Source organism: Pongo abelii, chromosome 2 (genome assembly GCF_028885655.2).
Source record: "Pongo abelii isolate AG06213 chromosome 2, NHGRI_mPonAbe1-v2.0_pri, whole genome shotgun sequence".
Taxonomy (NCBI): domain Eukaryota; kingdom Metazoa; phylum Chordata; class Mammalia; order Primates; family Hominidae; genus Pongo; species Pongo abelii.
The window spans coordinates 140,067,340-140,085,989 of record NC_085928.1 but is presented as its reverse complement, the minus strand read 5'-3'; the positions used below and the strand labels follow the sequence as shown (position 1 = coordinate 140,085,989).

At 39.3% G+C, this 18,650-nt stretch overlaps 1 protein-coding gene across 1 annotated transcript in view; it reads right to left on the bottom strand.

Annotated features, from left to right (window-relative positions):
• Window positions 1-18,650, bottom strand: part of COL6A6 (collagen type VI alpha 6 chain) — a 167,621-nt gene that overhangs the window by 66,597 nt on the left and 82,374 nt on the right. The window contains exons 17-20 of the mRNA XM_024244881.3: window positions 18,547-18,600; window positions 17,454-17,516; window positions 7,237-7,302; window positions 5,854-5,907 (exon numbers count right to left, since the gene is read on the bottom strand). Coding sequence (XP_024100649.3) covers window positions 5,854-5,907; window positions 7,237-7,302; window positions 17,454-17,516; window positions 18,547-18,600 — 237 coding nt within the window. The remainder of the gene's footprint in view (window positions 1-5,853; window positions 5,908-7,236; window positions 7,303-17,453; window positions 17,517-18,546; window positions 18,601-18,650) is intronic.

Genomic DNA, 18,650 nt, shown 5'->3' with positions numbered 1-18,650 from the left:
TTTATTTTATTTTTACAAAACTGATGAATCATCATGAGATGAAACCCTAAATCTTCTATCAGAGGGAGGAAAATAAGCTGTTTCCATTCCTTCAGCACATGGGTTTGTCTGTTCTGATTCAATTCACTTCTCTTTTATTCAGAAAAATACCAGTAGATATTTCCATTTGACAAATAGCAATAGATATTTTCATTTGAAAAATATACTACCCACAAAACACACTAGATTGGAAACATGGGAGCATAAAGATCACTCACACACACACACACACACACACAGTCCTGACCTCAGGGGACCCTCATTCTTTGGGTTTGGGAGGAGGAGATAAATATTACAAATATTTACAAGGCAAAGTATTGCAAATGCCATAAAAAAGGGGAAAGATAGAAATACAAGTTTTAAAGAAAGCAATCATATCCAGTTGGTCAAATCAGGAAAAGCTTCCTGGAAGAAGAGATTTTTGAGATGGGTGTTTCAGAGGATGGGTAGCAGTCCTACAGGCAGAGGATGTATCAAGTCTTTCCAGCAGAGGTACAGCCTAAGCTATGAAGTAGAAACAGAAAAACAGGAAGCATATTTGGTAGCAGCAGTAAGGCCATCTGTGTCAAAAGTGTGAGAAGAAAGGGAAGTAGCGGCGTTACTAGGCTGAAAGGTCCCTACAACATTTAGCAGAAGCCACTAGGGTTTTTGGAGCTGGAAAAGTACATGGTCAGACCCCAGCTTTAGGTGGATACATCTGGTTGTGGTAAGAGGAACTGAATGGAACTTTATATTCAAGCAAAATAAAGAGCTTCCAGTATGTTTAAGGGAAGTGGAACAGACCTCCATGTTCAAAAATCTGTCTCTGGCTTGCTGTCGCAATGTTTCAAACATCAACAACAAACATTTTTTCCACTTGTGTCTTTAAGGTTTGATTTTGAAAGGGCTTGCTGAAAATAAATTATTGTAACACATATTTATTGAGTTCCTGTTCCCTTCCAGGAACTGGGCTGGGTGGTGGTGAACAAAATCTGACTCCTGACCCTAGTTAGTTTATAAGCCTAATGGATGAGAAAGACTTTAATCCACCATTCACACAAATAATGAAAACATCTCTAGAAACGATCGCATAGCACCTTTGTTAATGGTTACTTGGGATTTTTTTTTTTTTTTTTTTTTTTTGAGACGGAGTCTCGCTCTGTCACCCAGGCTGGAGTGCAGTGGCGCGATTTCGGCTCACTACAAGCTCTGCCTCCTGGGTTCATGCCATTCTCCTGCCTCAGCCTCCCGAGTAGCTGGGACTACAAGTGCCCGCCACCATGCCCGGCTAATTTTTTTGTATTTTTAGTAGAGACGGGGTTTCACCGTGTTAGCCAGGATGGTCTCGATCTCCTGACCTCATGATCCACCCGCCTGAGCCTCCCAAAGTGCTGGGATTACAGGCGTGAGCCACCACGCCCAGCCCAGTTACTTGAGATTTAAGCTCCAAATGAAAGTCATGGGAGAGATATATTGGGTTGCTGTGAGAGAGAGAAAACAAGGAAATATGGAAGATGATTTTGCAATTTTGCCTAAAATTTTCAAGTGTTTTATATGAGAAAGATGAAATTCCAAAATAACTTAATGGTTTACCCAGCGACTTGCAAATGTCTGATAACACATCTAGATAACCTGACTTATCTTTAAACAGACTGTGAATGGGCACATCAGGAAAGAAAATCTCCCTAAAGCGACCTGAGAAGAAGATGGCCAAGAACAGGGTACTCAGTCCTTCATTCTCCCAAAGCCTGGCTTTCTGGTTGTTTACAGGGCCCAATTTCCTAGATATAGAACCATCAGGACAGACAATTATCAGGAAAAAAGCAGGACATTCTGAATGGTAAAACATCACATTAATACTGAGTCTTAATGGCAAGCATTTACAATGATGAACAATTGTTTAACACCGCTTCAGAATGCCTGTAAACGAGTGCCAAGAGGGATGAAAAGGGCAAGTCACAACTAACAGCCCTCTAGACTAACTAGGAATGAAGGATATGCATTAATTTGAGGCTACAGTTGTTTCTCATTATCCTTGGCACAAGAATCTGTTCTAATTCTCAAGTTTGGCTCAGAAAGAGACGGCCCCCGCTTTCTTCCTCATCTCCCCCACAGAACTACCACATTCTAACCCAGATTCTTCCTTCTTGTCCCTCCTTCCTGCCTTTTCCCCCAATTCATTATAGTTTGCTAGCATAGCACTGGTAACAGCTTATTAGCTCTACAGGTCCATCCCCTCTACAAAGTGATTCTCAGCAGGAAAGGGTGGATTTAGCACCCTTCCTTTCCCCAGAAAACACTTAGCAATATCTGGAGACATTTTTCATTGTTACAGGTCGGAGGTGTTACTGGCAGCTAGTGGGCAGAGGCCCAGCCCCCTACAGCAGAGAATTGTTTAACCCAAATGCCAATAATGCTGAGACTGAGAAACCACACTCTACAACATGATTCTAAGTTCCTTGACAGGAATGATGGTCTTAGTTAAGCTTGTAGTTGAGTTTATTTCTAGTATTTAGTAGTGTTGCTGGTGGACTGTAGGTGTTCAAATGAGTAAAGGTCAGATTTGCTGTTTATTTCCCCGCATGCCACTCCTACAACTGGCCATCCTCCAATCGCTTACCCGCTTAGCAGAACCTAAGTGCACTGACAAGTCCTCCATGCTCATTGTAACATTCATTTTAGAGTTCTGCAGTGAACACTAGATTTTTCTACTTTCTCAAAGAATGACTTTACTGTTACGAGAATGATGCATGCTGATTTAAAAAATATTTGAATACAGAGAATACAGAAAAAAATTTTTAAATCACCCAACTCCTCCATCTAGAAATATTATGTTAATCATGATTCCTGACATCTTCTATACTCATTCTTACAGATAAAATTCTAAATAGTATTTTATTAAAAAGCAACCATATTAAACTATTTTAAAATTAAAATATTACATCTAATTTTACTTGAATAGAAGAAAAAACAAAGAATAGAAATGTCAGGTGTTAACATGTCTTACATCTCTACTGCTTTCCCTTCCATTTCTCCTCAAGCACTGCCAACTTGCTTTCTTCACTTTCTATTGTCTTGTCTGTGTTTCAAACTTTAAGAGCAATAATGTTATCTTCACTTCTTTGAGACTCTGGAGAACTATTTGCTGGAATTCAAATTTTTCCTTGAATAATTCCTCTTCTAATGAGGCTTTATCTGCCCTTTGCCCACGGTTTTCTTTCTCTTGCAGCTTTATGTCCTGATTAATCATCTAATTAATAAAGATTATTAATGTTCCTGACCATTCACCATCTTTGAATAGGATCACTTGTTTATTGAAGAAATTATGGGGATGTGTGCCTGGAACAGGGCTGGTAGCTTTGACACAGATATGTTGCCTCAAACACTTTCTCATCAAACGAATGATTTCTTTTTCCTTAGAGCTACATCTTCCTTCCACTACTGATGTTTAAGAGATTCATGGCACTCACATGAAGCCCCTTGAGTCATAGTTTCTCTGTGTTGTGATAGACACTGTTACCTCTCTCCTCATTGTTTGCAGCCTCCATGGCCTTGGTTGCTAGTTGTACATAATAAAAGTGGAATATTTTCCAGTTTCTCATTTGCCTCCTCTGTTGAACTGTGGCCCTATGTGTATATTCCCTGCTTCACTCAAAATCTACCATGTCCCTGGATTTTGCTCGCCAGTTTTTTCAGGACTATGGCAGTTACTTTTGAAGAAATCTGATCCCTGCATGAGGTCACACTTGATGTATCAGCTTTCTAAATCTTTACTCATTAAGGTTGAGATTTAAAAACAGTTGGCCGATATTTGTCATTATTTGCAGCTTGAAGCTGTGGTTATTCTTTGTTTCGCCATTTTTAATTTCTTTTGTTGTTTTTGGTGAGGTGCACATAAGAGGAATAGTGTGAAAACAGCTTTACTCTGCCATTTCAACTGGAAGTCCCACTTTTACTCCTGAATGACATGGCTGAATCTATAACCCAAGATGGGGGTCATATTTCATGGGAGTGGTGTGGTTTAAATAATGCATAGCAATATTGCATTAGCCCCTAGAGGCTATAAAACAGTGAAAGTACATACTTACATGCCAGGATTTCCTGGATGATATTAAGTTGAAAATATTTTCCAGGGGTATATAAGCTGACTACACCCTTTTAGAAAGTGAAATGAATAGCAAATGCATTTCTTTATAAGCATTGAAACTGCATTAGTAAAGCACTTTTCCAGCAATCAAATTTTGCATATTTTAAACAATCTCTTTTTCATTTTCTCTGCCTTGCAAAGAACACGGGTATACTCCAAGATAAAAAAAAATTTTTTTTGATGGAGTATAATAGCTGGTTCTATAAACTTCTGCTCAGAAAAGACAATGTGTAATAAATGCAATATACTAAAGTAGTTTCTACTTGTGCTTAATTTTAAAACATTTTCTATTTGGGAGGGGGTGGGGGAAATTGAAGGCTGGACAACTACATAAAGAATGGAAAGAAAACCTAGCAAAATGAAATGAGACAGCCTAATTTAGACCCTAATGTAGGCATCTAAGTATGTTTTATTAAAGTTATCTCTTCTTATTGAATATTTTATCATCTTCGTGCTTTTCTGCACACAAATTTTTTAAAGTACTTAATGAAAAAATAACAAATAAAATAAAGAACAAACCAAAACTGCACCCCCAACAAGCAAGTGATCCAATTTCACTCTCAGATATGCCTATACCAGGACTGACTTCTTTTCTTTCCCCTTTTTTTTCCTGTTTTACATTTTTATTTTTATTTTAAGTTCTGGGATACAAGTGCAGAACATGTAGGTTTGTTACATAAGTGTATGTGTGCCATGTTTGTCGCACCTATCAACTGTTCATCTAGGTTTTATGCCCCACATGCATTAGCTATTTGTCCTACTGTTCTCCCTCCCCTTGCCCCACCAACCCCCAACTGGCCCTGGTGTGTGTTGTTCCCCTGTGTCCATGTGTTCTCAATGTTCAACTCCCACTTATGAGTGAAAACATGCGGTGTTTGGTTTTCCATTCCTGTGTTAGTTTCCTGAGGATTATGGCTCCAGCTTCATCCATGTCCCTGCAAAGGACATGATCTCATTCCTTTTTATGGCTGCATAGTATTCCATGCTGTATATGTACAACATTTTCTTTATCCAGTCTATCATTGATGGGCATTTGGGTTGGTGCCATGTCTTTGCTATTGTAAATAATGCTGCAATAAACATACGTGTACATGTGTTTTTCTAGTAGAATGATTTATATTCCTTTTGGTATATGCCCAGTAATGGGATTGCTGGGTCAAATGGTATTTCTGGTTCTAGATCCTTGAGGAATTGTCATACTGTCTTCCACAATGGTTGAACTAATTTACATTCCCACCAACAGTGTAAAAGTATTCCTATTTCTCCACATCCTCACGAGCATCTATTGTTTCTTGACTTTTTAATAATCACCATTCTTACTTTTCTTAATAGTCATACAATTTGGCAGAAAAAGAATAGAATTTGGATTTAAAACGCTATCATAGGTGATCTCAACCTAGCTAGTAGGCCACACTTTGACCACTTTTCCCCTAGTTGGAGGCTTTTTTGGTTTTCTTTGCCCAGCTCTCTCTCCTGACTGGTGATCTGCTCTGCAGTCAGCACTTTCCTACCTCAGCTTCCAGGGCTTTCCCAAGTCCTTTGCCAGCCCTAGTCTGTGAGATGTCCTAAGTTAGTTTCCCCAAGGTAGTGAGCTTCAGCAGAACCATCCCACCCACTCCCCCAAGTCAGCCATTTTCACAATATGAGCCACCAGAACAGTGGGTCTCCTTGTCTAGAAGGGCTCTTACTGTCTTTCTTCTGGAGCCTGGTGTCCCGGGGGGGCCTGGCCAGCCTCTTCTACCCTGTCAAAGGAACAGACAGATGTGTGATGGTAATTATGCAGCATTGACAGAGTTCCTCTTTAACATCAACTTTTACTCCAGGGAGGATAGATAGGTTCACACACCAATGAGAGAGTTACCTTTCCTTTGGAAAATGGCATGAACTCTACTGATCATAAGTCACATTTCTATATGAGTCATGAGGAATTGCAGGAAAAAATGCTAATGACATGGCTTCATCTGTTCATCATTCATCACTACTGTCTAAGTTGTATTTGGGGTACATGTCTCAGATAATTAAAACTATCCCTACTACGTTGCCACAGTGTGGATAACTAAAGCATACTATGTGTCAGGTATGGCTACTACTGGTTTGGATTTCTACTTTTGAATTGCTTGATCCATTTGGCTAATCAAACAGATTATTACCTTACTGTAAATAAAGTCTCATAATAAAAAGACTTGTATGATCACTAGACGATCACTTGAGATGATCATTAGATACAAAAGTATGCAATAATTTATGAGTCTCCTATGGGACTTACATTTACCACTTACTAATAATGACAGATAATATTTACTGAAGGTTATAATGTCATTAAATTAAATATCATTAATTCCCATCATGACCTTCTAAAGTAGACTATTCACCCTATTTTGCAGATGAGAAAATTGGGGTTTACAGAAAGTATCCCAAGGCCCAGAGCTGGTAAGCAACGGAGCATGAGATAGGACCTAGGGCTGTCTCCAAAGCACAGTTCTTTCCACTATATCATACTTCTTCCCTAGGTACAGTCATCAAGGGAACGTTATCCAAGAAAATCCAGTAACACACATATTTTAGATAACTATTTTTAAATACTGAAAACAGGTTTTGATGACCACATTGTGACTTATGAGATTAAGCCCGAGAACTTTTCTTGATTGTGTGGACCACATCTATCTACCAGATCTTGTTCTTTTTATAATGTACTACTAATATGTCTTTTTAGGGTATGTTACCCTCCAGATACTGGAAAGGCCAACAACTCTTTTGCTAGCACAGTTCTTTCTATCGGCTAGCCCTACACTTTAAGTTAGAGTTCCAATGTTTATATTCATGAAGACCTCGAGGATGTGTCTTGGTGAATCAAGTCACCCCAAATTTAGAGGAGGAAGACAAGAATGTTTCTCAAATCCCAGAGCAGTACATAGGCAGGAGAAAAGATCATTTTGCTCCTAATAATAGTTTTTCTGTACCAAGTATATCCACTTTGATTCCAATTTTTTTGTTAAGCATTTCATATTCTACCAATAAGAACTTAAGCCCCACAGTTGTTGCATCGCAATTTTACAAGCCCACATAATTACTTGTCTTCCACGTTCTCCTTTCAAGCCTGTGGGTCCTTCTATGCTATTATCAACTCCAGGAGCTCCCTAAAAATAGAAAATAAAGAGAAAAATTAATATATTTGAACATTTCTCCTTAAAAATATAACTTATGTATAGCACTTAGCTATCTCTCAAGAAGTTGACAAGTCCAACCCATTTGAAAGCAGAAATAGGTTAAAATTACAGATGGCTTACAGGTATTTTCTGTTCCTCCTGTGTTTGACATTATCAGAGAGAGAATGGAGACCTAAAGCGTGTGTGTGGGGAGAAAGAGCTCTCCATAGAAGGCACAGCCAAGGCAAGCCAGGGTGATTGACTCATGTGCATGGCAACTCTCACCCTGGGTCTGGAGGAAACCCCTCTTGTTACTGTCACCCCTTCTCTTAACTTTTCCTTTTTTTTCTTGGAGGCTAGGCAAAGTTACACTTGAGAGTTGGTAGATTTTATTCTACCATACCCTTGGGAAAATACAAACATTTATAATGGGTTCCACCCTGATAATGTAATAAACACACTAAGTGACACTGAAGATTCTACCTGTGACCGGCTCCCTCTTTCTCTTCCTGGACACCTGGGCACTCCCATATGCTAACCCCATATGTTCACCCCTACTTTTCCAGTTGTCAAAAAATCCTGAAATTTTGAATTTTTCCCACTATTCATGCAAATATTTCCCAGGAACTCACTGAAAACAAGCATACGTTGTGGGATATCTCTTTAGCAGGCCAAACCAAAGTCTTTCTTGATTGAGTCGTATGAACCACAAACAGAGCTGTGTCTCCATGATGCTGAGACAATCAACTGAGCTAGTCAATTAAGTCAATGCTCCAATAAATTGAGAGAGGACAACAATTATCCAGTCCTGCTGAGTGCCAGCTATGGGGCTGCTGGGCTGATAGCAGCTCAGATTTCCTTCATCAATCAATAAGTAATTTGCGGTCACCAGCAGGGACATATTGTTCCAGATACTTAGAAAGCTTTTTAAACAAATGGTTTTGTACTTACAGAGCTTATAAGTTAATGGGGTGAAAAAGATGGGTTTGGAATTTACTTTATAAAACTGATATTACTAAAATGTAGGTGAAAAATTGCTTCTTTCCTCCACCTACCAAAGCCAAATATAATTTTCTGTATCTTCTTTTTCTCCCTTAAGTTTAAATATTTGTCTCTTAAGTTCTCCAAGCAGGGTATACCTCAATTACAATATCAGAAAATTGTATTTTGGTGGAAAAAGGAAGGAAGGAAAAGGAAGGTCACGTAAAGTCCAGAATTTCATTTCACTGGACATAAAAGCCCCTTATTGTAGTTCAATTCTAAACTACTTGAAGAGATAACATAAAAAGAATCATATACCAGCACATTTTACAGAATAGAACAACCCAAATTGCATATAGATAGTTGGTCAATGTGAATATGAACCGATTTACTCTTTCTATATGTATACAACTGGGTAAAAAGGCATTATCTTCCACAAATTTACTATTAAACATGGGCTTATAATAATATATTGTCATCATCTGGCAGCGAAGATGGCCGAATAGGAACAGCTCTGGTCTACAGCTCCCAGCATGAGCGACACAGAAGACGGGTGATTTCTGCATTTCCATCTGAGGTACCAGGTTCATCTCACTAGGGAGTACCAGACAGCGGTCGCAGGATGGTGGGTGCAGTGCACCCTGTGCGAGCCGAAGCAGGGCGAGGCATTGCCTCACTCAGGAAGTGCAAGGGGTCAGGGAGTTCCCTTTCCTAGTCAAAGAAAGGGGTGACAGACTGCACCTGGAAAATCAGGTAACTCCCACCCTAATACTGTGCTTTTCCGACAGGCTTAAAAAACAGCGCACCAGGAGATGATATCCTGCACCTGGCTTGGAGGGTCCTACGCCCACGGAGTCTTGCTGATTGCTAGCACAGCAGTCTGAGATCAAACTGCAAGGCAGCAGTGAGGCTGGGGGAGGGGTGCACGCCATTGCCCAGGCTTGCTTAGGTAAACAAAGCAGCTGGGAAGCTCGAACTGGGTGGAGCCCACCACAGCTCAAGGAGGCCTGCCTGCCTCTGTAGGCTCCACTTCTGGGGGCAGGGCACAGACAAACAAAAAGACAGCAGTAACCTCTGCAGACTTAAATGTCCCTGTCTGACAGCTTTGAAGAGAGCAGTGGTTCTCCCAGCATGCACCTGGAGATCTGAGAATGGGCAGAGTGCCTCCTCAAGTGGGTCCCTGACCCCTGACCCCCAAGCAGCCTAACTGGGAGGCACCCCCCAGTAGGGGCAGACTGTCACCTCACATGGCCAGGTACTCCTCTGAGACAAAACTTCCAGAGGAACGATCAGACAGCAGCATTTGCGGTTCACGAAAATCCGCTGTTCTGCAGCCACCGCTGCTGTTACTCAGGCAAACAGGGTCTGGAGTGGACCTCTAACAAACTCCAATAGACCTGCAGCTGAGGGTCCTTTCTGCTAGAAGGAAAACTAGCAAACAGAAAGGACATCCACACCAAAAACCCATCTGTACATCACCATCATCAAAGACCAAAAGTAGATAAAACCACAAAGCTGGGGAAAAAACAGAGCAGAAAAACTGGAAACTCTAAAAAGCAGAGGGCCTCTCCTCCTCCAAAGGAACGCAGTTCCTCACCAGCAATGGAACAAAGCTGGATGGAGAATGACTGACGAGTTGAGAGAAGAAGACTTCAGATGATCAAACTACTCTGAGCTACAGGAGGAAATTCAAACCAAGGGCAAAGAGGTTGAAAACTTTGAAAAAACCTTAGACGAATGTATAACTAGAATAACCAATACAGAGAAGTGCTTAAAGGAGCTGATGGAGCTGAAAACCAAGGCTCGAGAACTACATGAAGAATGCAGAAGCCTCAGGAGCCGATGCAATCAACTGGAAGAAAGGGTATCAGTGATGGAAGATGAAATGAATGAAATGAAGCGAGAAGGGAAGTTTAGAGAAAAAAGAATAAAAAGAAACGAGCAAAGCCTCCAAGAAATATGGGACTATGTGAAAAGACCAACTCTACGTCTGATTGGTGTACCTGAAAGTGATGGGGAGAATGGAACCAAGTTGGAAAACACTCTGCAGGATATTATCCAGGAGAACTTCCCCAATCTAGCAAGGCAGGCCAACATTCAGATTCAGGAAATACAGAGAACACCACAAAGATACTCCTCGAGAAGAGCAACTCCAAGACACATAATTGTCAGATTCACCAAAGTTGAAATGAAGGAAAAAATGTTAAGGGCAGCCAGAGAGAAAGGTCGGGTTACCCACAAAGGGAAGCCCATCAGACTAACAGCAGATCTCTTGGCAGAAACTCTACAATCCAGAAGAGAGTGGGGGCAAATATTCAACATTCTTAAAGAAAAGAATTTTCAACCCAGAATTTCATACCCAGCCAAACTAAGCTTCATAAGTGAAGGAGAAATAAAATACTTTACAGACAAGCAAATGCTGAGAGATTTTGTCACCACCAGGCCTGCCCTAAAAGAGCTCCTGAAGGAAGCACTAAACATGGAAAGGCACAACCAGTACCAGCCGCTGCAAAATCGTGCCAAAATGTAAAGACCATCGATGCTAGGAAGAAACTGCATCAACTAACGAGCAAAATAACCAGCTAACATCATAATGACAGGATCAAATTCACACATAACAATATTAGCTTTAAATGTAAATGGACTAAATGCTCCAATTAAAAGACACAGACTGGCAAATTGGATAAAGAGTCAAGACCCAGCAGTGTGCTGTATTCAGGAAACCCATCTCACGTGCAGAGACACATACAGGCTCAAAATAAAAGGATGGAGGAAGATCTACCAAGCAAATGGAAAACAAAAAAAGGCAGGGGTTGCAATCCTAGTCTCTGATAAAATAGACTTTCAACCAACAAAGATCAAAAGAGATAAAGAAGGCCATTACATAATGGTAAAGGGATCAATTCAACAAGAAGAGCTAACTGTCCTAAATATATATGCACCCAATACAGGAGCACCCAGATTCATAAAGCAAGTCCTGAGTGACTACAAAGAGACTTAGACTCCCACACAATAATAATGGGAGACTTTAACACCCCACTGTCAACATTTGACAGATCAACGAGACAGAAAGTTAACAAGGATACCCAGGAATTGAACTCAGCTCTGCACCAAGCAGACCTAATAGACATCTACAGAACTCTCCACCCCAAATCAACAGAATATACATTTTTTTCAGCACCATACCACACCTATTCCAAAACTGACCACATACTTGGAAGTAAAGCTCTCCTCAGCAAATGTAAAAGAACAGAAATTATAACAAACTGTCTCTCAGACCACAGTGCAATCAAACTAGAACTCAGGATTAAGAAACTCACTCAAAACCGCTCAACTACATAGAAACTGAACAACCTGCTCCTGAATGACTACTGGGTACATAACGAAATGAAGGCAGAAATAAAGATGTTCTTTGAGACCAACAAGAACAAATACACAACATACCAGAATCTCTGGGACGCATTCAAAGCAGTGTGTAGAGGGAAATTTATAGCACTAAATGCCCACAAGAGAAAGCAGGAAAGATCCAAAATTGACACCCTAACATCACAATTAAAAGAACTAGAAAAGCAAGAGCAAACACATTCAAAAGCTAGCAGAAGGCAAGAAATAACTAAAATCAGAGCAGAACTGAAGGAAATAGAGACACAAAAAACCCTTCAAAAAATTAATGAATCCAAGAGCTGGTTTTTTGAAAGGATCAACAAAATTGATAGACTACTAGCAAGACTAATAAAGAAGAAAAGAGAGAAGAATCAAATAGACACAATAAAAAATGATAAAGGGGATATCACCACCAATCCCACAGAAATACAAACTACCATCAGAGAATACTACAAACACCTCTGTGCAAATAAACTAGAAAATCTAGAAGAAATGGAAAAATTCCTTGACACATACACCCTCCCAAGACTAAACCATGAAGAAGTTGAATCTCTGAATAGACCAATAACAGGCTGTGAAATTGTGGCAATAATCAATAGCTTACCAACCAAAGAGAGTCCAGGACCAGATGGATTCACAGCCAAATTCTACCAGAGGTACAAGGAGGAACTGGTACTATTCCTTCTGAAACTATTCCAATCAATAGAAAAAGAGGAAATCCTCCCTAACTCATTTTATGAGGCCAGCATCATCCTGATACCAAAGCCGGGCAGAGACACAACCAAAAAAGAGAATTTTAGACCAATATCCTTGATGAACATTGATGCAAAAATCCTCAATAAAATACTGGCAAACCAAATCCAGCAGCACATCAAAAAGCTTATCCACCATGATCAAGTGGGCTTCATCCCTGGGATGCAAGGCTGGTTCAATATACGCAAATCAATAAATGTAATCCAGCATATAAACAGAACCAAAGACAAAAACCACATGATTATCTCAATAGATGCAGAAAAAGCCTTTGACAAAATTCAACAACCCTTCATGCTAAAAACTCTCAATAAATTAGGTATTGATGGGACGTATCTCAAAATAAGAAGAGCTATCTATGACAAACCCACAGCCAATATCATACTTAATGTGCAAAAGCTGGAAGCATTCCCTTTGAAAACTGGCACAAGGCAGGGATGCCGTCTCTCACCACTCCTATTCAACATAGTGTTGGAAGTTCTGGCCAGGGCAATTAGGCAGGAGAAGGAAATAAAGGGTATTCAATTATGAAAAGAGGAAGTCAAATTGTCCCTGTTTGCAGATGACATGAGTGTATATCTAGAAAACCCCATTGTCTCAGCCCAAAATCTCCTTAAGCTGATAAGCAACTTCAGCAAAGTCTCAGGATACAAAATCAATGTGCAAAAATCACAAGCATTCTTATATACCAATAACAGACAAACAGAGAGGCAAATCATGAGTGAACTCCCATTCACAATTGCTTCAAAGAGAATAAAACACCTAGGAATCCAACTTACAAGGGATGTGAAGGACATCTTCAATAACTACAAACCACTGCTCAAGGAAATAAAAGAGGATACAAACAAATGGAAGAACATTCCATGCCCATGGGTAGGAAGAATCAATATTGTGAAAATGGCCATACTGCCCAAGGTAATTTATAGATGCAATGCCATCCCCATCAAGCTACCAATGACTTTCTTCACAGAATTGGAAAAATCTACTTTAAAGTTCATATGGAACCAAAGAAGAGCCTGCATCACCAAGTCAATCCTAAGCCAAAAGAACAAAGCTGGAGGCATCACGCTACCTGACTTCAAACTATACTACAAGGCTACAGTAACCAAAACAGCATGGTACTGGTACCAAAACAGAGATATAGATCAATGGAACAGAACAGAGCCCTCAGAAATAATGCCGCATATCTACAACTATCTGATCTTTGACAAACCTGACAAAAACAAGCAATGGGGAAAGCATTCCCTATTTAATAAATGGTGCTGGGAAAACTGGCTAGCCATATGTACAAAGCTGAAACTGGATCCCTTCCTTACACCTTATACAAAAATTAATTCAAGATGGATTAAAGACTTAAACGTTAGACCTAAAACCATAAAAACCCTAGAAGAAAACCTAGGCATTACCATTCAGGATACAGACATGGGCAAGGACTTCATGTCTAAAACACCAAAAGCAATGGCAACAAAAGCCAAAATTGACAAATGGGATCTAATTAAACTAAGGAGCTTCTGCACAGCAAAAGAAACTACCAACAGAGTGAACAGGCAACCTACAACATGGGAGAAAATTTTCACAACCTACTCATTTGACAAAGGGCTAATATCCAGAATCTACAATGAACTCCAACAAATTTACAAGAAAGAAAACAAACAACCCCATCAAAAAGTGGGCGAAGGACATGAACAGACACTTCTCAAAAGAAGACATTTATGCAGCCAAAAAACACATGAAAAAATGCTCATCATCACTGGCCATCAGAGAAATGCAAATCAAAACCACAATGAGATACCACGTCACTCCAGTTAGAATGGCAATCATTAAAAAGTCAGGAAACAACAGGTGCTGGAGAGGATGTGGAGAAATAGGAACACTTTTACACTGTTGGTGGGACTGTACACTAGTTCAACCATTGTGGAAGTCAGTGTGGCAATTCCTCAGGGATCTAGAACTAGAAATACCATTTGACCCAGCCATCCCATTACTGGGTATATACCCAAAGGACTATAAATCATGCTGCTATAAAGACACATGCACACGTATGTTTATTGCGGCACTATTCACAATAGGAAAGACTTGGAACCAACCCAAATGTCCAACAATGATAGACTGGATTAAGAAAATGTGACACATATACATCATGCAATACTATTCAGCCATAAAAAAATGATGAGTTCATGTCCTTTGTAGGGACATGGATGAAACTGGAAATCATCATTCTCAGTAAACTATCACAAGGACAAAAAACCAAACACTGCATGTTCTCACTCATAGGTGGGAATTGAACAATGAGAACACATGGACACAGGAAGGGGAACATCACACTCTGGGGACTGTTGTGGGGTGGGGGGGAGGGATAGCATTAGGAGATATACCTAAAGCTAAATGATGAGTTAATGGGTGCAGCACACCAGCATGGCACATGTATACATATGTAACTAACCTGCACATTGTGCACATGTACCCTAAAACTTAAAGTATAATAAAAAATAAAAAAAAAATTGTCAAAATGAACCTTACTATAGCCTCTATAGATCAAATGATTTAACTGTTTTCCCCCAATATTTTTTTTTAAATTTATTATTATTATACTTTAAGTTTTAGGGTACATGTGCACAACGTGCAGGTTTGTTACATATGTATACATGTGCCATGTTGGTGTGCTGCACCCATTAAAAAATCACTTCCAGTCAGTATGGGAAATTCCAAACAGCTCGTCAAGATGGGAAATTCCAAACAGCCAAATGCACTTCCATGTGATCATAAATCCTATCTGAATAAACTTAGGGTTTCAAAAATTTGCATTATTTACATGCTTTCCTAAGAATAAACTGATCATGTGTGTTCTATTTATTTATCCCCAATTTTTCCTGAAATAGTAATGCACTGAAGCCACATGCAAAAAGCTTAGAGTTGTTTTACAGTTGGAAGTCATAGAGCATTTCTTTTAAAATAGAAAGCTCTTTACATTATTCAGACTCTTTAAAATATGTTACACAATCACACAATCTTTAGCAGACAATTTAGGAGAAATTCTGATCAAAATCAGTGGAAGTTATATAGCAATGCCCCAAACGAATTTTTGGTCATCATATATGGATGACTGAAATGTCTCTGTATTTGAACTAATATTTCTAAGTTGTGCTTATATGTGGATAGTTCTTTGGTTCTAAATTAGATTCTTTGAAGTTTGAAAATTCTCAGGACACCATTATCAGAAGATGTCACTTAGTCAACAATGTTTTCTTCATGCGCAAATTCCTGTTTTTAAATACAGTTGCCTAACATTTATATGTTCATATATATTGCATCAAATTCCTTCTCTGATCAACCCATTGTATACAAGAGGTTATATTAAAGAAAACAAAAATCCGCATGAGATTCCCAGGTGTCCCACATCCTTATCAGCACTTGGTATTGTTTTTTATAAATTGTAACCATTCTGATGAGTGTGTAATACTGTTCTCATACATTGCTAGTGAGAGTATAAATAAATACAAACTTTTGAAAACCATTTGACTGTAAAGACAATCTGAGTATGGCCATACACATTATAATCCAGAAATTCTACTCTTAAAATATAGACCCAATATAAATATGTACAAAAGTGCATCAAAAGACATATATAAGAATATTCATAGCAGCACTGTTTATAAAAGCAAAAACTGGGAACAACCCACATATCATTAGTAAAATGAATAAATCATGGCATATTCACACAATGAAATACTATGCAATGCAGCCACGAGATTGAATGAACTATTGTTATACACAACATTGATTCATCTTACAAGTATAAAGCAAAAGAAGCCAGAAAAAAAGAGCAGACACTTATATGATTCCATTTATATCAAGTTCCAGAACACATAAAACTAATTTATAGTGACAGGATAGTGATTACCTTGGGGAAGGTGAGTAGTGGCTGCAGTGGGCATGAGGGGGCTTCTGAGATGCTGGTAATGTTCTATTTCTTTACCTGGTGTTGACTACACAGGCATATTCACATTCATTAAGATGTGTATTTATAACTCAGGGACTTTTCTGATGTATGTTACAGTTCAATAAACATTTTAAAACAAAGCTAAATCTTAATTCATTAAGGTTTTGGAGACTTAAGTGTGGGTATGGTGACGAAAATTCTATAGTACTGATGTTCTATTGGACTTGGCATATTCCCTATATATTGGTATCTTTATTTTATCTTTAACATGGGTTGTGCCCCTGCAAGAGCAGTGTCTTTATGTCATAAGTTTTGCCTAATATAATTCTACTTGGCCTGGGTTACAGGAAATGAGACTGATATTCTTGAGAAAAATTCTTGGAGAACTGATAGTGGTTTGGCTGTGTCTCCTCCCATATCTCATCTTGAATTGTAATAATCCCCACATGTCAAGAGTGGGGCCAGGTGGAAATAATTGAATCATGGTGGTGGTTTCCCCCATACTGTTCTTGTGGTAGTGAGTAAGTCTCATGGGATCTGATGGTTTTATAAATGGAAGTTCCCCTGCACAAGCTCTCTTGCCTGCCGCCATATAAGACGTCCTTTTGCTCTTTCTTCATGATTGTGAGGGTACCTCAGCCATGTGGAACTATGAGTCAGTTAAACCTCTTTCCCTTTATAAATTACCCAGACTCAGGTATGTCTTTATTAGCAATGTGAGAACAGACTAACACAGGAAAAGAAAAAAAAGACATAGCTTTGTTTCTCTCATTCTGTCTGTATTTTGAGGTGCTTGGAAGATAATGAAGTGAACCAGAATTTCTTCATTGTTTTGAAGCACAAGAACAATTCTGAGTATGTATTTACAAAATTGCATTTGCAAAAGACATGCAAGGGCTTTTTACTGCTCATACTCATTTGTATATGAAGAGGATCTAGCACAGGTACCTGAATTTAAAATTTTACAATCATGCCTGTGGTGTTTTAAACTCAGGGTTACTATTGTAGTACCTTGAAATTGAGACTCCGTATCAGAAGTACTGATGGGAATCAAGCCCTAACTCCAGATCACAGCCCATGCACTTACGGGATCCCCTCGCAGGCCCTTGGCTCCACGGTCACCAGGAGTCCCTCTCTTCCCTGGGCTTCCCTAAAGTTAATACAAATCAGAAGAAGAACAAGACAAGAAGTTTTAATGAAATTAATAAAAACAGAGCTTTTCTTCTCCCTGGTGTGAATAATTAAATATTTTTCTACCAAGGCTATTTTTAAGTTGGAAAGATGAACAACCAAAAAAATTAGTTTCAAGCACCATATAAATAATTTAATAGTGAACTCAATTATTTGCCACAGTGGTGAACTCTGCATTCCAGACACACTTGTCATCTTGTTTTTTTTACAAATATTCTATGAACCAGGTATTCCTTATTATCTTTCTTTTATAAGGCAACCGAGATTCAGAAAGAATATGCACTTTGCCCAAGATGGTTGTTTCTGACTCAACTGTTCACACTCTAAAGACAAAGTAGAGGATGAAAATATGGCTGCTGTTGGTATTTATTCTACGTGGGAATGAGTGGCATTCACTCTTCAATGTGCTGCCTGGCACCACTGACCCTTGTCAACACCCCACTTCTATTCTTACTATGGTAGTTGCTTGCCATTGATGGCCCCAGTTCTTCACCTCTCCCTATTCCTGTGTCCTTTGCCATGTAACTCTACAATGACTTCCAACTGTGGTGGGCAAGATTCCCTTCCTCTGAGTTTGGCAATAGGCATTGATTTGGCCAACAGAAAGAGATGCAAGTGTTGAGAGAGTTCTGAGCCTAGGTCTGAAGAAGGCCTGAGAGTTCTAGTATGTTTCCACTTGCTTTCTTGTGCTTCTGCCATGGGCATAAAAAGGTCATGGCTAGCATGGTTAGGCTAGCTCCTGGTCCCAGGAGGGTAAGTGACATATGGAGTAAAGCCCCTGGCCACCTTACAGACACGAGCTATGTCCAGCCTCAATCAGCTGAACCCCTCAGAAACATAAGAAATAAATGTTCATCATTGTATGTGATTGAGGTTTTATGACTGTCACAAAACAGTTTTGTAGCAATAGCTGAGTAGTTATTCTACTCTGTTAATCACACCCTTAATCCCTAGTACAATTTTTATGTTCTTCCTTTTTAAATCCCTACCTGGGATCCCTCATCACCCTTTTCTCCTTTTCTTCCAGGAAGACCATTATCACCCTAAAAAACAAGAAGGGAAAGCTATTAATAGAATTCTCATTTTCATAATG